The sequence below is a fragment of the Coloeus monedula genome, assembly GCF_965178545.1.
Source record: "Coloeus monedula genome assembly, chromosome: 2".
Classification (NCBI taxonomy): Eukaryota; Metazoa; Chordata; class Aves; order Passeriformes; family Corvidae; genus Coloeus; species Coloeus monedula.
The window spans coordinates 51,950,095-51,971,997 of NC_138782.1; the positions used below are offsets into that span (position 1 = coordinate 51,950,095).

The window sequence follows — 21,903 nt, forward strand, 5'->3', positions numbered from 1 at the left end:
CAACCACAACAAAAGGATCTATCAAAAGCATCTCTTTCCTCTCAGTATTTCTGTGACTATTACACTACAATATCTCAGACTATCACATCCTGTCACACATTTATCTTCAAAATGTCATGTGGACAAAATGGGGTTAAACACAGAGAGAATTAATACATGACTTGTTCAATGTCACGTGAAGTCTGTCAGGGCAGGGAACTGAAGCCTCTCTTATCTCTTCAGGCCCAAGTGGAACATCCCATTTAACAGTAGACTTGCTCCCTCACAGGTATATATACCACACTGCCATAATAACCTGAAAGTAAACCAAAAAAATAAATTTTTGAAAAAGATGTAGTAATATTCCCTCTCATCAGGGACTGAATTAATCCTTTAAATCCCTTGTCAAATGACAAAGTTGACAATATGAAAAAAGAAATACGTACACAGATGCCTATATGCAATTCCTGATTCTTATATGCAATTCCTGATTCCCAGACTGGAGTCTGATTTTAAAAGCAGAAAACATATTCCTGAATAAATGCTGCCCAATTTTCCAAATATATTTAGAATATTATCACAACACATTCACACAGTCTTAAGCATTTTTTGCTATGACTTCACTGTACAGAGTGTTTTGGCCAGCCAGCATGATGTAGTCCAGAGTAATCTTCTTGAAAGGAAAAGGCTTGAGTTTTATGACCTTGGTCATAAAATGAGGTGCATTCTGGTTCTCCACAGAGTATTTCTTGACAGCACCATGGGTTAGGCAAAGCTTTGTTAATCTTACCATCAGACAAGCTGTGAGTGATGAGCAGTCTTTTAACAAAAGCTACTTGGAGATGAGGCTCCTCTTTTGTCTTCCAAAAAAGCTCACTTATAACTTGAGAGTTTAGCAACCTAAATGGAAGTCCAAACATATTTTATCTAAAAGATAATATGTATGGCTCTCACAATAGCAAAATGAGGAAGTCCAAAGAGGACAGAAAAGCTAATTAAGAAAGGTATAGATACAGACTTGTGATTTAGGTTCAGACCATCTCTTTTCAAGGCTTTCAGGAAGCAGCTTCTAAATTGACCTTTCAGTTCCTTACAATGTTAATGAATTTTGAAATGTAATTAATTTCAAGTGTATTGCAACTAAATAATCCTCTCAGGCCATAATCAAAATGCTTTAGAGTACAGAAGAGTTCTCTCTTTTGAGAACAATAAGAAATAAAATCTGTCAGTAAGAACATAACCTGGGCCTTTTTAAAGCATAGGCATCTCAGAAATGGTTATTGTGCCACCACACAGTCAATCTCACCTACAGACCTGACTGTCTTTCCTTGAGGGTGTTTCTCCTACTCACACACCTGAAGAGCCTTCAAAACTGTAAAGGATTCCTGATCCATGCATGTGCAAAACAAAACTGGATGAGACAACCCTTTTCGGCCATGTAAAGGCAGCATACTGTCTACCTGAAAAAATAAAGATTGCTAGGTGCTTCTATTTTTCAGAAAAGCTTGCCCTGAAGAATTCTGTGCTTTACATCATTCTAGATATCAATGCAGTATTACTAGAATAAAAAACTCAACCAATCCCTCTCAAAAAAACCCAAAAATCCAACTGTTGTTCCTCCCTTCTACAGCTTATAAAAAATTTGTATACAAAACACTGACAGTCACTTTTACTGTTTTCTTTGGATAATCATTTTGTTGTGCCTCTCTTAATAGGTTAACATGAAAAAGTCAGACAGGGAAAAAAGAAAACAAAACCAATCAAACAAAAAATCCAACTGCAACACCCTACCAAAATAAAGCAAATTCATACTACCCCGATTTATGTAAGAAGTTTCACTTGCTGTTTAGTTTAAAATATTTTGGAGATTTTTCTAACAGCCTCCCCAAATACTCAGATTTCTATCTTCTTCTGTTATAGTTATATTCCCCAAATAAACATAACTGTTTGTTGTGGCAACTTTCAAGCTACCAAGCCCACCTTGGTCAAAATACCTGAGAACTTCCAGTGTCATGAAGAGTGAGAGGAGCATAGCAATTGTTTGAGGAACACAAGCGGACACTTAAGACTTCCATCTTTCACAGGAAATCACAGCACAAGCAACTTTCACATGCAATCAAACCAGCGTACTTGCTGGCAGGCTCCCAGCAAGTTCAACAGGTGAAATGTTTTAATTGACACAAACGACAAGTTTGCACAGCAAATACTGAAGATCCAAAGGTTTTATTTTTTTATTGGCCATTAGAGGGTTGCTACAAGCCCTCGGAAATTCTCATTTCTGTAATTTGAAGCATGTATGTATCACAAGCCAATGCAGGGAAGAATAAAGCAATACAAAACCACTGCAGTTGCAGGGGAGTGGAGTCCCTAGTGCATTCCCCAAAAGCCACTGGCTGTTCAAGATTTACGATTTGTGTCTTACTCATCTGAGGGAAGACTCTTCTCACTTCCTCCCACTGCTGGAGTTGGTTTTCGATTAGTGAGCCAGGATTACCTTGGCAGAATCAACAAGCAAGACCTCATTTGTGCAAATCCCAATACCGCAGTTCATTACTGGAAAACCTGGCAGTTTTTAAACCTTCCTGATTTTTGGAGCTCATAGATGGTCCAAGACTGGTATGCACCCCCATATAGCAAATCTAAGCCTACTGGCGACAGATGTGCTTTTAAGTATCTTCCCCAGATTCTTTAGAAATAACCCACATAAGTCTGTGCCCTCTTCAATAATTTAATGCTGAAAAACAGGACTTTAGATCCCTCCTGATGGGATGACTACCGTGTGAAACTTGAGCCACGTCACTGCAAGCCACATCCAGAACAGACAGCAGGAACCATCAGCTTTCCACAGACCTTTCTGTACTCTGAATTACTGTAAACTTGAAGTCAGAACAGAATAAATGATGAAACACAGCCTCGTATCTACTACTCTACTCTCATTTGCTCTGGATGACTCTGGTATAAAAGAGATGGCGATGTGAAGTGGAAATACTGAATACAGTTATTGTCTACCCTACAAACTGCCATAATGTTTTTCCAAGATTCTCTCCAATCAGTATGGCAACCAAACAAAAAGAGAGGCATATATGGACAAGACACCAGAGAAGCTAGCCTGGGAGAGGAAAAAAAATTACTAATAGTCTGACTATTCTGAAAACACACTCATCTTCCCCACCTCCAAAGGAAAGTTAATAGAACTAGCAAACTTTCACACTTCATTGCTTTGAAAATAAATGTATACCTCCTCCACAGCATATGATGCAGGCTTAAGAAAAAAATGAAAGTTTTCAAACCAAGTGTTTTCACAGTCTTGATTTTCTTTTATGTACACACCTGCCTGATGCAGGTGTGATTTCTATCCAGACCACTACTGAAGTTTCGTGTTGTTACTCAGGAACTTTCTTTCAAGTTCTGAGGTAAAAAAATCCAAGCATTCACCTCACAGTAACATAACTAAACTTGAGCAATGCACTGAAACTTGCAAATGCAAATAAAAACCCTGAAGTCAGACAAGACAACCCCTCCCCACACTATGGAAGGCACAAAATAGCTAGAGAAATTAATACTCCCTTTAGGCGACTCCTTGATTTTGTAGATTTAAACACAATGAGAGCAACTGCAAAATTCAAGCACTGCAAACACAGTTTACAAACTAACTGCTCATTTTTGTTCGGAGATGTAAATTTTAACACCATATATTGTGGGTTAGAAGGACTACAAGGAAAGAGTTGCTTGTACACTGAATCTGTGGCTTCAGAAGGAAAAAAGTTTAATTTTTTTTAACGTCATGAAACTTCCAACTGCTCTATAAACCACACATTTACACGTACGGCTTTGGTAGTTAGGTATTGGTAGGATTTCCAATACCTATTCCTCCAAGCAGTTCTGTTAGCTCCCTGGAAGACAATAAGCCTTCTAGTTACAAAAAAAATTGTTCCTAATTTGAAAGCCTTCCAAGATGGATACCTCAAGGAATACACACCACTCTTGTAGAACTTGCACTCACTTAAAAAAATTTAAAAAATAAAACGTTCTGCAATGTCACCGACATGGATCAACTTTGACAACCCAAATGAAACTGTACACCAAGGAAGTATAAAGTAACTTCATGAAGTTGCATGCAAACAGACACCTTAGCACTCAAAGTAGGTCCCACTTGTCTGCAGAGGCAGCAGCACAGCTTGCTTAGTGGGTACTAGGACTCCAGCCAGCCACGAGGACTCTGCTTCCCTCTCAGCCACCAGCCCGGTGCAGGATGTTAGGCAAGTCTGTATCTCCTTAACATGCCAGGTCACTCAGGCACAGAAAGGAAATTCCTACACTAATTCATAGAACAAGCGCAGAAGTTCATTGACAGAGATTAACAGATCTGTCTACTTTTTCCTGTGAGAATTCTGCACTTCAAAAGAACCCCAAAACATTTTCAGTAAGACTGTGCTCCATCCCCAGAGGCTCATCACATTCAGGCACACACAACAAAAGGCTCTTCTGCACTTGCTGAGCACCTCACAAAAATTATCATGACCCATTCTCCAAGACGCAGTGGTTTCCAAGCCTTTCATCTGCAGGTGTCAGAAGATGTTCCAGCAGACATGCAACTACTGGCTAGAGTGGTTAGGGTAGTAGATGCTAGTTTTACTTCCCCCATCCCTCAAATGCGGTCAAAAGACCACGAAGAAAGAAGCTGAGTAACCCCGTTTTTCTTGCAGTCTATTCTCAGCCAAGCTAAGTAACATTTATCCTTGAAGAAGATTAAAATTTTAAAAATTGACAAAAACTTTCCTCTGAAAGCCAGAGATTGTGTTTAATCCCACTAAAATACCAGTCAACTGCAAACATAGTCTTCTACCAGCTGTGCCTCTTTAGTCTAGAAAAGAGAGGACTGAGAGGGGATCTCAGTAATGCGTATAAGTATCTCAAAGATGGGTGCCAAGATGATGGTGTCACTCTTTTCCATGGTGCCCAATGACAGAACAAGGAGCAAGGGCCATAAACTGAAACCCAAGAAGCTCCACCTCAACATGAGGAAGAACTTTTTTATGTTAAGAGTGGCAGAGCACTGGAACAGGATGCCCATGGAGGTTGTGGAGCCTCCTTGGCTGGAGACACTCAAAACCCACCTGGATACATTCCTGTGTTGACCTGCTCTAGGTGACCCTGCCTTGGGACGGGAGGTGGACTAGATGATCTGTAGAGGTGCCTTCCAACCCTAGAAATTCTGTGATTCTAGGGTGGAAAATTTTTCAGTTTCCTCTTCAGTGAAGGAATTTCTTCCTAATTGTAATATTAAAGGAAAAAAAATAAAAAGTCGTTAAAACTCAAGCCAAAATTGCTGTTGTGTTTGTGAAGTAATATCCAAAGCTTTCTTCTTCTTCTGTTTTCACTTGAATTTTCACTGGCTTTTTACAGCTGAATCACAGAATATAACATTATCTGGAAGTGACTTCTGTTCTCCGGGTCCTACTTCCCCAACAAAACATGGACAAATCAACTTGGGCAGCTCAGGGGCTTGTTCTGAATATTCTGAGTTCTGAATATCTGCAAGGACATCCCAACCTCCCTGGGTAGCCTGTTCCAACATCTCACACACTCACACACATCTCATTCCAACTCCTCTCACACTGAAATTTTTTTCCTGATATCTCACTGGAATTTCCCTTGTTGCAACTTGTGTTTGTTGTCTCTTGTTCTACTGCCTCTTCATGCTCTCTCACTAGTTAACTGAAGACTGAAGACGTGGGATAGTTTTCCCATAAAGAAAAGAAACACACACACACAGGGCTGTATTCTCAAGATGTTCAGAAAATATGTACACATAGAAAAGGATTTTATTTTTCTGAAATACACGAACTGTATTTTTGTTTGCAACCTAACATTGTCTCTTACAGCTTGTCCTTCTGCAGCATGTACCACCAAAGCCTTACCTTCACAGACAAGTAAAACAGAGCGGCTAATGTGGTAAAAACTCACACCACAAATTATTTTGTAGTAATCCTCTTATATTGAGAAACACTCCCGTTTTGTTCCCTATTTCATATCACAGAATCACAGAACTGAACTAAATGGTCTTTAAAGTCCCTTCCAATCTAAACCAATCTCCCTGCTATGGGAAGGGAACACCTTCCACTAGACCAGGTTGCTCAAAGCCGCATTCAGCCTGGCCTTGAACAATACCAAGGATGGGGCATCCACAGCTTCTCTTGGCAACCTGTTACAGTGCCTCATCACTCTCATAGTGAAGAATTTTCTCCTAATAGCTAAACTGAATCTGCTCTCTTTCAGTTTAAAGTCATTCCCCCTTGTCCTACCACCACCTGAACTAGTCCTGCCAGTCTAAGGTACTCTCTCGACCTCACGATAAACTCTTTTTCACACAACTCTGCTGAGCAGGGAAGCAACATTTAGCAATGCGGACACTGAAATGAAAATGACAATGAAAAACCACGTGAAAACCCGTGGTCAGCATGAGGATGAGAACTACAGGCCACAGCGTGGGGCTTGTACCCGCTCCTCCGGGGCACCTCCTTGGGGGTTGCGCAGGCAACCAGGTTGGCAAAGCACCAGAGTGAGCTCGAGTGTTTGAGCGCTGCTGCACTGACCCTGCTAACACACCCTTCTCTCCAGACGCAAACCTGCTGCACGAGGATGGATGCCTGGTTCACGAAGTGCAGCTGGGGTTTTTGGTTAGCTGCGGTTTGTTTGTTTGTTTCTTTTTTAGTAACACCGTCTTCTGCTGTGGGCCACCCGTACCCCGCTCCTCCTCTCCGGGGCACAGCACACGGTGCGGAGGCGCTGACAGCTCAGGGCGGCTGCGCCCGAGCTCCCCGGGGGGTGCGACCCGCAGGCAGCGAGCGCTGCCCTCCGCTCCGCTCCCCCTCGGACCGACCTGGCGGCCCGAGCAGCCGGCACACCGCGCTCTGCCACGGCCACCGGGAACACAAAGAGCCGCCCTCGGGCGCAGAGCGGTCTCGGGGCTGAGAAAGTATTGAGGGGACTCTGCCTTCGCCACCAGCATGAACTTGTGGCAGGGCGCTCGGCTCTCGGGGCGCCGCCGACCGGTCCCACTCCGGTGTCAGCGTTTACGGCCCCGCGTCCCGCCTGCCCACCCTGCCCGGCAGCCCCGGCCTCTGGCCGCCCCTGCCCCACGGCCGTGTCCCCGGCGCAGGGAGAGGCCCCAGCCCAGCCGCCGCGGGAGGTGAGGGAGAGCCGCAACAAGTCCCCGCCGCCGCTGGCCGCCCTTACCCAGATAGTGCCGCAGGTCCAGCAGAAAGTGCGGGGGGCCCCCGTTGAGCTGGTAGAAGAGGGAGCCCAAGCAGAAGAGCAGCAGGGCGGCCATGCAGAAGCCGTAGTCGCGCAGCGAGAGGAAGGGCAGCAGCGAGAGGGGCCGCCGCCTCTGCAAGCCCCCGCCCTGGCCCGGGCCCCCTCCCGCCGCCGCCGCCGCTGCGGGCGACCGGGGCGCCGGGCATTCCCCGCCGCCGTGCTGCTGCTTCTTCTTCATCCTCCCCTTCGCCGCCGCCGGCTCACGCAGCCCTCCGGGGGAAGCGCATCCTCCATTCGCCTGCCCGACTCCGGCTGCCCGCGGCCGGGAAAGTTCCCGGGAGCTCAGGGGATCCGTCCAGTCCCCATGGCAGGCTGCCCCCGGCTCCGCGGCAGGCAAGAGTCCCCGGTGCTCCTGCGGCGGCGGCTGCTGCTACGGAGCGCCGCTAAGGGGAGAGGAAGGAGGTGGTCACCATCTCGCTCCCTGGGGCTCCGCTCCTCTCCTCCTCCGCCGCCGCTCTCGCTCCTTCTCTCCGCTCGGCCTCTCGCCCCGGTGTCAAGTTACAGCCAACACTCCGCCGCCGGCCGCCTGCAACTCGCGGCCGACTTGTGCGCGCTGCCCGGCCCCGCCGCCCCCGGCCCGGCCGGCCCCGGGGCCCGCCCACGCCGGCCCGCCCCGGCCTCCGGTCCCGCCATGCGCCCGCCGCCTCCGCGCCAGCGACCCCTGCGGGCGCCGCCGCCGCGCGGCTCCGCCGGCACAGCCCACCTGCCCCGGCCCGCCGGGCTTGGACATCGCGGGCTGTGGAGCAGAGCCTAACGCGGCGTTAAGGTCCGCTGCTTTTATCGCCGTGTAACGTCGTTCATGGGGGACGAAAGCGACCACTCTTCTCCTTGCAGCTTTGTTAGGGTGATTAAAGCGGAGCTGTTGTCTACTGAGGACAAGGCTTTAGACAAGTACAGAAATTACAAAATTAAGATTGCACACACAACCTTAGTTTGACCCCCTTGTACATATGGCTTATGATACAGCCTCTAGTTACTCGATCATGCTATTTTTCCTAGACAGCCGCTTCCAAGCATGTGACTGGCAGATGAATGGCATTCTCTCGGCGCTGAGCTGTGTAATAGCTTCATCCTCTTTATACAACATATGTCCCCAATGTGTCCTTATGGCTTATTTGAAGCTATTCTTGTTCTTGGGCATTGTCTGATGTAGAAATACATTTCATTCCCCCATGCAGCTGTGCTGCCAGTGTAGAAGTGGAGGGAGAAGAGCTTGGGGTGGTAATGCTGGTTCACCATTTTGTTTTATGGACCTGGCTGAGATTGGGGGTATTTCCCAAGATCCCGCTCATGGAGTCACATGAGACTCTTAATTTCTAAGGAACAGAAAAATTCTATTTGCTGTGGTTTGTAAGAAAAATTGGAAATCAGGAGCCAAGTGTAACTTGCCATGTCGGAAATTAAAAAGCAATCACACTTTTCCTTTTAAGTCTTAAGAAAAAAGTATTCTGGTTTAGGGGACCTGACTCATAATCTTTGCACACTTGCAGCTGGAAATTTTGCTCAGGACACTGCATTCAGATGTTTTTGCCCTGGAAGGCTTGGGTAAATGCTACCTATGCTACTGGCTTTGATTCTTTGGTTGGCAACCAGCAGCAAAGGGTAATATATGGAAATTAATCTTGCTGGTGTAGTTAAGAGTACAAAGACTCCAATGATAAAGAACCATTCCCATTGCATTCCTTGATAAAAAGTACATACTGCCTGAACAAACAGACCTTCTTAGTTTGGAGAGGAATCTCCTGGTTTTAGTTACACAGTTCTATGACATCAATGCCCAGATCCTCTGCAATCTTACAATAAACCTGTAGCAATGGCAAAACTAGGTATGACATACCATTTCTGAAAAAGAGACGGTAACAGGATACAAAAAATAAGCCCACTTTGGGCTAAACCTTTAGGGCTCCAGTTCACTTAAAACAGAAATAGCCAACACCTATCACCAGATAAAGTCATAACTCTAATTGCATGGTTAAACTACCACTTCCTAATTCTCATAAACATGTCTTTGAAACACTTAGGAAGTACTGGGGGGCTTGCTTACCATGCTCTGCTTCCATGCACGTTTTAATGTTTTATATTCTTTTGAATAGTTCAGTATCTACTGTCTTGTTTGGATGACGGCACTGCAGATTTGGTTAATAGTGCTCGTTGCTGTTGCAGATGAGAAACAGATAAGCACTTACACTGAATGTTTGAGAAAAAATGGATGCTTTGATGAGAAGACAGACAACACCTGTAAGGTGAATCAATAAATCTTTATTTTTCTGGTTGCAAAGAATGTCTTTGATCTCTAGGCAGAGATTTTAAAAAAAGGATGGAAAAAGAGACCAATCAATGGAGCAAAATTAACATGGGAAGACTGTACTATGGAGAGTTCTTGCCATATTTCTAAGCATCAACAGATTAAAAAAGAAATCTCTTGTGAGGAAGAAGAAATAGAAATCTTTGTTGTTGAAACATATTCTTAAACGTGAATTAGCTGTAAAATTATTTACTTTCATATATACAAACTATCACACCTATTATTATAATGTCTGGCTAGGGCAATGTGCAGGAAAATAAATGTAATTACTTTGTACTATAGCTTGATACGATGCAACTGTTTTCCTATTTTTAATTCCCCTGCTACTCATCTGCTTTAACAAAACCAGTATGATTTTGCATGCACAGCATAAAGCACTTAATATATATATATATATATATATATATATATATATATATCCTTAAATTATTATGTTCCGTTCACACAAAACCCCCCAAAGAATCCAAAACACAAGTCCCACATGAAAGTAATATTATGGTTTAAAAGCCAAGTATCGACACTTTAGGGTAGGCCAAAGGTAAGAGTTTTCAGACGAACTTGTTGTCACTTGTAGAGGGTATGACTTACAACTTAGCCTTTAATTGTGTGATGATACTGTTTTGCTCAGAGGACCCCTGCCTTGCAGAGTGCATGGGACAGACACTGTTCACTGAATGTGCAGCCTTTCAGTTTATGTTTAATCTCTTTGTTCAGCATATGTCCTCAGGCTTTGTTTAAAGCTGTTTAATCCTGCTTGTAGTGTGGAATTATTGACATTGTAGCAGGCTTTTCTACAGCATTCATTGTTACAGTACCTTGAGCGTATAATGAATGCTTATGAATTACATTCATGAGATGTAGGGAACATCATTTTACTTATTGGGAAATGAGACAGAGAGATTAAGGTTAAATATGCCTATTAATTTTGGTTGCCACCCTTAAGATGACTGAGGTTTGCCTTGGTGAAATAGTTAGCATGAGGCCGTGCTTTGTATGTTTGAAGCATAGCTCCCTTTGACTTCAGAGGCAGCTGTGAATGTTAACTACTTCTACAAATCAGACCCCAAGCTCTCAGACCGAACACCAAGCATAGAAGCAGTGCTTGGTGGCCACCTGTAGTTCAAGTAATGCGCCTGACATCATGTAGGAGTGCTCTGGTGCTAGCAGACGCAGAATCAATCATTTTCAGTGTGGTATTCACTGCAGCAGTCATCATCCTCTGCTTGCCCTGACCTTGTGTCGCTATTTTGCCTCTTCTTCTAATCTCAGCTCCAAGATCTTTGTCCAAATATGCTTTCTTCCATGACCTCATCCAGGCTAGGTCCAGCTTTTGCTCAGACTGGATCCCCCTCCCAGCTGCAACAGCTCCAGCAAGAAGGACATTGTGAGCACAGAGGCACTTTCCCCAGGGCTGGAAGAGGATACTCCTCTGTACAGAGGAACAGAGAGCATAGCTGCCTAAAATTTCCAAGTGAGTCCATGTTGGTACTGTGCTAGATATTCCTGCACTGAATCATAATTCCAAATGCATGGATTTAGAAACAAGTTCAATGAGCAAGATAAAGAGTGCAAGGAGGTTTTGTGTCTGGCAATTCTTTGCAGAGAGACTCATTTGGCCAGATCAGCGTGGGTTACCTACCGACTGGTCAGTTCTGCTAGGCAAAACATATTTTTCTTATTCCTAGGAACATCTGAACACCCTTTTTTTTTTTTTTTTTTTTTTTTTTTTTTTTTTTTTTTTTTTTTCTAATTTTCTAAGTAAATTCTGGAAATAAATTCTCATTAACCCAAATTTCTCAGCTGGTATGTTTCAGAATTGACAGTTTGCAAAGGTATAAATAACTAGAAAGGGATAAGATATAGACTGGGCCCTAGTTTTCAGAAGACAGTAAGGGTGGAAGAAATATAGATACCAGACTTCACTGAGTAAAGGTTCACTGGTATAACAGAATGACATAATGTAATGTCCTCTGGGAGGCACCCATGAAAGATTTCAGATTTCAATTCCTCCCGCACTCTCTGCAATTCAGAAAGGGTTCAGAGTATAACAGAGTAATTGATGGCAACTATGCAAGCTTTATTTTGCTCTATTCAGCAACAGCAGATAATTTGATGAAGACGAAATAAGGATGCCCCATACTCTTTCATTTCATACATATAGAATTCTTTCAAGTTTCATCTGCCTTGGCTGAACTGGAATTGCAGCTCTGTTCTGGTGGTATTCATTTCTGTCCTTTGTGGAAGGTTCAGGAATGTATATGCCCATGAAAAATATGATAGTAAATATCTGAAGACAGGGAAATGAGCTTGTGTGCCAGATGGATACAACTTAGTGACACTCTGATGAAGCAGGTTCCCTGCAGAATAGAAATTTATAATTTGTAATTGAAATGGTACTTGGAATTACCTTAGCATGTTCCATCAATATCACTTGGAGTATGATGGATTTGTCACAAGGAATTTATATTAATCCCTTGGCATGGATAGCTATCTCCAGCAAAGTGCTACTTACAGGGCCATCTTAACTCCTGATACCATTGTTTTTATTTGTTTGGTTAATTTTCTCAGAAAATGGGTAACAAGAGAATTCAGCCAGATTGCTTTCCTTTTTAGTCAGCATGCATACCATTCAGAAGGGGCAAAATGAAGCTACATATAAAAGAGGATGTTGTATAATACATAGTCTTGATGATCAATCCTCTCCTCTCATAAATATCCACTCAGAACACCCCAACCGTGTTCTCTTTGTGTCCTCTTTGTATTGATTTTCAAATAGCAGCCTAATTCCTGCATTTGTCTGCAGGAGCTACTAATAGAAAGGCAGAAGTTTCAATGTGTAAACATGACTTTTCACACAACAGACCCATTAAAAGCTACATTTGTTTAGACAGTTAACAGAGTAACACCATATGATGAACTGGACAGATTTAGACATGTAAAGATGGAGACAGTCACATGGGGAAAACACAGTACTGGTGCTAATTAGGCACCAATTAAAGTAGATAGTTAGGCAGTAATGTCTAAATCCAGGAAATGCAAAATATGTTGGAAACACACAGCTACCTCTAAAATAGTTGGTGCATGCATGCAACCCCATGCAGTGTTACAGCACTGCAACACCAGAGAGCAGCAGCAGCAGGTTAGCATGGGGCTCTCAGCAGGACTAGCCAGAGTGGGCAGAGAGCCATCCTGGCACTGATTTAGCTCAGCCAATCTGAGAGACATTTTACAGCTTCCCATAGAGCACCACATTCTGTAGCATAGGAAAAAGCTTCAGGGAGAAGCAAGTTAATATACTGAGAGGTGTGTTGGTGTTGGAGCTGGGAACACTGTGAGAAGATGAAGCAGCTACCTAGTCTAGTGTGTATGGAACCCCAAACCAGATATCTAAAACCAGTCCTAAAATTAATATTCTAACCCCTAATATTATACTAAGAGTAGTGCTACCACTGTGGTCTTATAAAATAAGGCAGACCTGAAAACAAGGTTTCTCTTTCTCACAGGTGAGGGCTCTAACCAGTGTGAGATGACTCTCCAACTTGTTTGGTTTTAGGATTTTGGGGTAAGGGGCAGGAGTGTAAGGAGAAGGAATGTGAAAAGCCAAAGTGAAGGTAAAAAAAATAAGTGGGAAGCAAGTTCATATGAGGGACTGGAAAAGAGTGGTTCACCAAAGGTGAAGACAAAAATCCTACACCTAGTGTGGTGTGCAAGGTGGAAGGGTGTGGATACAAATATTGCTGCTAGCAAGAATTTTTCTTGCTTATTTCTAAGCCCGTGGGATACTTTTCTCTCTCACAAAGATAGTAGCAGAGTTCTATAAACAATGAACACCTGCGACCTTGCAAAGCCTTGTTTATAGTACAGTAGAAAAATATTTTGACAATGGATGTTTTAGGATTCTATCCAATCACCCCAGGGGGGTGGCTGATCCTTTGTCCAATTAGACTATGAAGAAAAAAGTCTATAAAAGAGTTTGTAAAATAATGAAATAAATCAACCTTGCTGCACAATTCCTGCCTGCTGGATGTCTCCTCTCCTCCCTACGGCTGTGGGATATAGTATCAGAGGGGTGATTTGTGCTTACAGAGGAGAAGAAGGAAATTCTCTCCTAGTGGGGTGGGAAAACAGCAGCTGATATGATGCCTTTAACGCTTAGCAGTCTCAGACTTCAGACAGGATTTTTAAAGGTGGGTGTCTGAACAACAGGGGGTAAACCACCCTCTAAATTTCAGTAGATTTGACCCTGTGTTTTTTCAGCTCATCTCAGACCTTATATATGAAAAATGTCACAAGCTGAAAGTTACTTTACTGAATTATTCATAAACAGATTGGATGTAATCAAAGTATTTCAGAAAAACTGTTTATTCACATATCAAAAGTCATCTAATGTCAAGCTTTGTAGCATGGATCCCTTGCTTGGGAAAGTGGTATTAACCAAAAATAGAGTAATGCGTTGGCTGCTTTTGTATAATCTGCCACAGGGATGTCACTACATATGTCACATCAAATTTTGGAAAAAACTGTACAAAAAAGGACTTACATAGAAGATGGAGTTTACTGTAAAGCCTGTGAATCAGGCTAATTCATCTTCTAACCTCCTACAAAAGTGCTGGCCATTTGGTGCATGTGTTGCATGAAACTGCCTTTTCTCCTCATTTGGCTGCCAGTGTCCTGCTGCTCCCAACCCCAAACCAGAAGTACACCATGTTTCAGTGGATACAAGCTTCCCTCGTGAGCCACAGCAGAGGGAATGTTCCTCGGAACTGTTTGCATCTGCTGCATAGGTAACGTGGTCTTCCAAGCACTCAGTTCTATCAGCAAACTTTTGACTGCAGAGTGGTGATATATGGCTGAGACTTGAAATGGAAGGTCATAATTTAAAAACACTAAGCCAACAGCTTAACATACCAATTGCTAGAACATTATCGGATAAGTCTCCCCTCACATGAGGGAACGGGTGAACAGTGGAGCACCAAAGGTGAAAACACTGTCTTGTATACAAGTATGCCCACACATATATGAGGTACCTGTAGGTACAAAAGGCTGACTTGGACTGGTTCAGGCAGATTATTGCAAGTCTTTTTCTAACTTAGATTTTTACTCATTTCCCAGATGGTTAAGTATAGAATCTTGGGTTCCTATCCCTTCCTTGGCACATGTATATATAAGCCTGAAAGTTTTTAAACTTGTATTTAAAGTTTCATTTTGATTCTATACAGTCAGATTAGGAGTTTTATTCAGTATCAGCTTGCAGAATAACTGTGGGAAATATGGAACTTATTAATTTTTTTAATATGGTAAGAATAGCTCTCACTTAAGTAATTAATCTTTGTTACTCTTGCAGTTCATGTTGCTGTTAAAATGTGAAATATGCAAAGCAGGAAGTAGATCTGCATATCCTAAAGTATTTCCCTCCACTTTTAAGTTAGATTCTTTGGCAACAGTATTTCTGGAATGCGGTATGCATTTCTATTAAAACTAGACAAAGTACATCTGGAAGATAATGCTTATGAAAATGCCTGATGAAAAAGTATATTATATAAATCAAATATTTAGGACCTCTAAAGTAGAGCAATAAAATCTCTAAATTGAATATAAAAAGATACAATGCAATTAACATAGTCATGAATGTTTACACCAAAATAGCACCCAAACATTTGCAAGATGAGAAAGAATGTAATTCATTTATAATGAATCAAGGCAAATAAAGTCTCCCTGCCCAATTTATTGAGTTCTATTCAACATCAGGACTTCCTCTGAATCAATTTGATTTTTGTTCAGTCTTTGTCCAGAGCCACATGACTGGAGCAAAACTACGAATTGCTTTAAGCACTCCCAGATGCTGGAGTTGTCAGTCTTAGATCATACCACTTCCAATTCTTGTGGAAAAAGAAAGCATATATTCTCATTATACTGGGCCTTCAGCTGAGTAATCTGATTTAGAGACTAGAGTTTAAAAAAACAGAGCAACAATTACGATTAACTGGTATGATTTCTGTCGCTTGATGAAATGAAGAAATTACTCTGTTGTTGCTGCTAGTATTTTGTTGGCACTATGTTTTACTTCCCTGTCTCTTGGTGCAGCAACCTTAGCAGTTTCAGTGGGACTGCACGTGTGCTGCTGATTGAGCTAAGCCAGACTTCAACATCACACCTTGTAAAGGCAGCTCCTATTGCCCTAATGGGAGGCTCTTTCAAAAGGTATCACCTTTTTTTCCCTGTTCTTTTTATCTCCAATTAACACAAGCAGGCTCAACCATATGTCGTTTGCATTTACAAGAACAGTACACTCTGTCTTTTGAAGATCTGACTAAAGTGCTGCTTTTTCATATTCACAGCATAAATCGACTCTATGTGTTTGTAACTTTATGAAAAATGTTCATTTACTGCAAAAGAAAGATCATATTGCCTTCTCCTCAGCCTTGCCTTTTTAGTTCATGCAGTTCATCCATGGACAGCAGGCTGTTTCAAGGACTGTGTGTGACAGTCCCTGCTTACACCCTCAGATGAGTTACAGACCTCTTACATTTGTAGTCTTATGTTGGCTGAAGGATGGGAGATGACAGATGTGCATCTGGGTAGGAAATCTCACCCTGAATTGCATAATGGAAACCCCTGAATACATATGGAGATTATGTGGTATGTTAATCCCCCTTTCCTTCAGGACAGATAACCAGAAAAGGGTGGCAGGACAAGGCTATTGCTCCAAAATCTGCACATTGCACCAGCTGCATCTCCACTCTTCTGGATTTCAGCCTGTGTTCCTTGTGCCAAGCACAACATGATGAAGAATTATTCTTGCTGCAATCATCTGCGTCTGATCCCAGGTCAGGAAAAAACTACAACGCTGTTCTGCATGTGTAAGAAATGCAAGTGCTGTGGAAGAAATTATGATACAGGATCACAAGTGTGATTCTCCCATCAAATTAAAAGATTTGGCTTGTTTGTCTCTGTAAGAAGAAAATTTTTCCTCAAAATTACATTTTAATACTTTGTTATTGGCTTGAGTGTTCTATCATAAATATCCATACATTTAAGGGTCCTGTAGCAGTTTGAGGATAAACTGCACCTTTTATCTGCATTCGAGTTCCCCTTCCAAATGACAGCCTTGTACCTCTAACTGCTCTTAAGACGGAAAGCTAAAACTTTCCCACTCTGGATAATTGCATGTACTGCTCACACAAGTGACCAAAATGTCTCTGTCTTCTCTAACACATAAATGTGGGATGTTTGTTCAAGCCAGGGGAAGTAGGTGCAAAGCTGAACATTGATGTCTTGAAAATTCTTCTCCTTCTAACCAGAAACATAAATATTAGGTGGAAATAAATCATGATTAGACCAAGCTCTCAGACAAAACCAAGGAAGAATGTTTGTTGTAGAGATAGTATTTTAGAAAAATAGGGCAGTCAAAAGTTGGGTTTGTTTTGTTTCGTTTCTTAAATTCCTGATGCTTTAAATCTAAGCTTCAGAAATGTAGAAATGGCTTCATTTCTAGGCTTTGGACTTACCCCAGACATGATCCCTCACAAGGACAAGTGACTGTGTATTGTATATGTATACAATGGACTAACTGTTAGACTAATGGGGGGCTGCAGGAGGTTTCTGTGGCCCCTTGATTAAACTAATGACAAACATTCATCTCTTATTACAGAGGATACATTCTCTTCCATTTCCCTTTTGCAACTCACTGTATTTTCCATTTTTTGCAAAGGCTTTTCAGTTGTGTTCTCTGAATTCTTAAGGGAATATATGATGAAGACTCTTATTACCTATTAATTACTAATCAGGTTTCTAATACTAATAAGCAGCTAAAGTTCATGTAACTACGCCTCGTCCTATACCATAGCTGAGACATGTCGACTTCTCTAAGCTTGTGGACATGGAAGTCTAAATCCATTTACATATGATTTGCTCTTGGGGCAGAGCCACAACTCACCTGAAGAGAGTCGCACGTATTTGCTGTATCTCAACTGGATGTTCTTTCCACTGGGATGCCTCTACTTCTCGTCCCCAGCTCTGTTTTAAAGATCTCTTCCATTGAATTAGTTGGAATATAAATAAGAAACCAAAGCTAGAAAGGGGTGATAATGGTAATTTTACAGAAGTTTCTCAGCTGGGAAAATTCTGAGAAGCCAAAAAATCAATATAATTTCAGAAGACATGGGACAACATTGCTTAATGGTGGGAGTTATTAAATGGGGAATGGTGAAGGCGCATGGGTACCCCACGTGCTGTTTTTCTGCACAGCTCAAGATACTTTTTGTATATTAAAGCAGGGCTGGAAGATCCCAAAGACATTTGGCAGGGTGACTGTGAAACATTTTATAACATTTACATCATTGTCTTATGTTTTTCAAGGGAAATTACTCATAGTGTGATTTCTACAGTGAGTAGAAATCTACTCCCTCCTGCAGCACTGCACGCTAACTTAGAGAGAGGAAAGACTGACTGATGATAGCAAGGTGAGGATTCTCAAAGTTTGTCCAGTGTCTCCAAATTTAAACTCTTTATTGAGTGAATATGAAAACATATTAATGCTTTGGGGATGTCTGTGGTGAGAAATTGAGATGCGATGTTGAACTTACTGTGTACAGCTCAGTTCTTTGCTTCAGAGAGGCTGACAGATGTTTGCACTCTTTGTGCATGCTTTGTAGATGTGTTCATGCTTTGTAGTACAGTCTCCATCTTGAAAGGAGTAATCATATACCTGCTTTGGCAGTGCATCCAGCTGGAAGGAATTTTTAAAGAAGTTGCTTCAGGGGTTGCAGTGCTTCAAAGAAAAGTTTTTGAGAAAATATCAGAAGTCTTGAAGAGTGCAGAGCCATAATAACAAGAAAACGGGATGAGCTGGGGTCTTGCAAGCAGATACAGTGCTGGTTGAATGAAAGTAAAAGGAAGGAGATGCTAAACGGGAAAAGAATGCAAGAAAAAGTTACAGTATGAAAATTTTCAAATTCAGAGCCCCCAAAACTTTCCATTGCCACTATTTTCCAACAGTCTACATTTTGGTAAATATGAAATACACATAATGTCAGTTTATCTTTTAAAGAAGACACTGACTATCAAATAAACCTAAACTGCCCCTGCAAAGTTCACTTTTGAGCTGTCACCACTGGGTGATGCAACACATTCCTTGCACACTTGGAAACAGTAATACAAGACTTATCAGGAAGAAAGGACTGGATCTTATATTGAAAGCAAGTGGTGCATTAAGAGGTAAAGTAGAGCCTACAGGAATTCTGCAGTGGCTGGTGTTATGCCATAGAAAGTGAGAAGAAACTGCTGTCATTGAAACTGTCAAGTCCTGCTGGGATTTAGCTGGCTGGTAATTGAAGAATGCAAATAACTGAGGATAGGAGAGTATTTTAAGAAATTGCAAATGCATCATGTTCAGAATGTGTGCAATTTTTGCAAAAGCCAGACACAGAAAATCTGACACTGTCCCCAAACACAGATTCTCTTGGCTGGCAGGGTGGTAAAGGTGCTGCAAAAGCAGCTGCAGAGTATGTACTGATCAAAAAGGAGCTGCCTGTGGAGACCACCTTCCTGTAACTTAGTGCTTCTTTTTTAATTTTCAGTTCAAATCACTCTTTAAAAAAATTTGAAATTTGTATTTGTTATTATGCAGACTTTCCAAGCATGTAACTATTATGTTCTGTTATTAGAGTGGTAGAATCTACAGCATTCCCTCATGCTGACATTTTAATCACTAGTACTTACTGTTGCAAAACTTCTCACAGGCAGAACTGATTTGTAAAATCAAATCTTACATCCTTTATGGGGTTTGACATCTTACGTTATTAACTAATTTACTACACACCATAGTTCATTGATTTTGCCATGGAAAAAACCAGAAGTTAGACCAAAATTTGCATCTATTATCTTATTCCAATGGATCATTCTGCCCACTGTAAATGTTCTTTATTTTTGTCATTTCCATGAAAGAAATTTTACTGAGATAAATGTGCCATGGTCGTTCTGTTTGGTTAGTGATATGTTTTTCTTTTTATAAGGTCAGTTTTTATTTCTGAATGTGGTTGAAGTAGTTAGCCCCCAAAAGCTATCTGACAAAAGGATGCTTTATATCTTCTAATTTCAGCCTTCCATAAAAATCAATATTGTCTTTCTATATGAATTATGACTAGCTTACTGAATAACCTTGCATAACAGGTTTTTCTTACTTCTTACTATTATTATAAATAGAAGCAAAAGGAAAAGGGAAAAGAAAATAGTGTTTTATGTCATCTATGTATCATATTAAAGTAGCTGAAAGTATGGATTTTTCTAACTCAAGTTGCAGGGTTAGTGTTTTGGAAGCAAAACATTTTTATACATTATGGACATATAAATGTTATGCATAGCATTTTAATTGCCTTTCTACTACAAAAAGGTAGCTTATCACCTTTTAGTAAATAAATTCTCTCTTTAAGATAATGCATATTTAGTTGCATATAATCTAGCTGATTAAAGAAGTAACAATTTACAGGACTACAATTCCTTTGGTGTTTTGATGTTACAGATACACCTATCATGGAAGTGGTTTGTGAACATGGAAAGAATGAATAAATTAACAGGTGATAAGCAAAACTCTTCTTGGACATTAGTGGTGCAGTTCAAACTGTAATACTCAGCTTTGACACAGAGCCTTTCCTGTGGGTGTTAGAAGTGATTTAGAAACACTTAATGTTCCTTTATAAGTTTAGAAAGCCTATGTTCTTGCTTACAGAAGAGGCAGGCTGCTGTTGTCAAGATTTCAGATGCCCATTTCCTTAATCCGATGCTGGGTGAAGAACTTCTGTGACCAGCCAGATGCTGTGGACACTGCTGACTTTGCCTGAAGCCAGGCCCACTCCAGCTTTCACAGCGGGCTTTGGCTCCTTCCTCTCCCTCCTCCTCTCTCCTCTGAAGGAGCCTTGCTGTCCTCCCCAACTTTCTGTGGACACTGTCTTTGTTTCCTGCCTCCACTCCTCATTTCTGGGCAGTGTGAGCTATGATCACAAATGCAGTTACTGTGAGTTTGTTGTCTTGCAGATTCACTTCAGATAGGTCTCCAGTCCAAGCTAACATTGGAACCCATCTCCCTTGCACTGCATGGATCTTCAGCTGTTAATACAGTAGAAAAATGACTCAATTGTCCTCTATGTGTTCTCTTCCCATCTTCTTCTACATGCACTTAGCCACCCTGCCAGTCTCTCAGCCCTAATATCTGGTGTTATCTCTGAGTTGCACCTCTTCCACATTCTACAGTGCAGACAATTGTAAAACTTTCTGTTCTACCAGAAACATAGGCCTTTGCTTACAAAACACCAGCAGCTATAATTAACACCTGAGAAGCCCAAGCAGGAACATGCCTGTAAGGCTTGTGCAAACACATCCTACTACTTAATTCTGTTATGATGTAAACAAAAGCTGTATGCCTCAGGATAGAAGACTATAAGAAACAGCAATAAATATTTCACAGAGATGGAAATAAACAGGCAGGAGGGGTTGAGAGATGATATCTGGAGCTAGCTTACTGCATAAACAAATGCCAACCTGAACTTAAGTACGATAGGAAGAAAACAAGGTGGAAGGCAGAAGGGCGTGTTCTGTTGAATTCTTAAATTTCTCGTGCTGCATTCACACAGTATTTTATGCCGTTATTAAATTTGGTGTCGAGCTGGTGCTCTGAATTCTCACATCCCATTTAAAATAAAATTATGTTCCTCAGGGTCATGGATGTGAGGAAATCCTTGAAGACACGAATCAAACAGGACTGATGTAGTCTTATGTTCAAGAGACCAAAGACAATCAAAAGAATAATTTTCAATCGGTATGACCTGTTCATTCCGTTTACAATACTGACTCTGAAATCTGAAGATGACAGGCAGTATGTGAACAATGTTAACTGTTCAACTGCTGATCATTTTAGTCAAAAGTTAGCTAATACAGAAAATATCCCTAAAGACAAGAATATGTATATGTTCCACTTAGACCACTGAATCAGCCTGATTGTACAATCAAACTGATTTTTCTTGGTATTTCTGAATAAATAAATTTACCAAAAAACATGTTCATATGTTATTCTTTTCTGTATATTTGTGATGAGCTCAACAATTTTTCAAGGCCATCTAGAAAAATATTCTAGAGTTGGGAGATGGAAATTGGTTCACTTATCCCCAAATGAAATGTGATCTCTTTTTGAAGGTTTATTATTATTTAGTCAGTGCTCTCATGTGAATCATCTGATCCATGTATTTTAATAGAGTTAGTATCTGTCAAAATAGCTCCTAAACCACTGCTCTCCCTCAGCTGGGCTGGGT

General features: G+C 41.5%; 1 protein-coding gene across 1 annotated transcript in view; it reads right to left on the reverse strand.

Moving 5' to 3' along the window:
- The window catches only part of UST (uronyl 2-sulfotransferase), a 161,292-nt gene extending 153,545 nt beyond the window's left edge, over positions 1-7,747 (reverse strand). Inside the window, exon 1 of the mRNA XM_082302750.1 lies at positions 7,219-7,747. Coding sequence (XP_082158876.1) covers positions 7,219-7,474 — 256 coding nt within the window. The 5' untranslated portion in view covers positions 7,475-7,747. The remainder of the gene's footprint in view (positions 1-7,218) is intronic.
- Between the last annotated feature and the right edge of the window lie 14,156 nt (positions 7,748-21,903).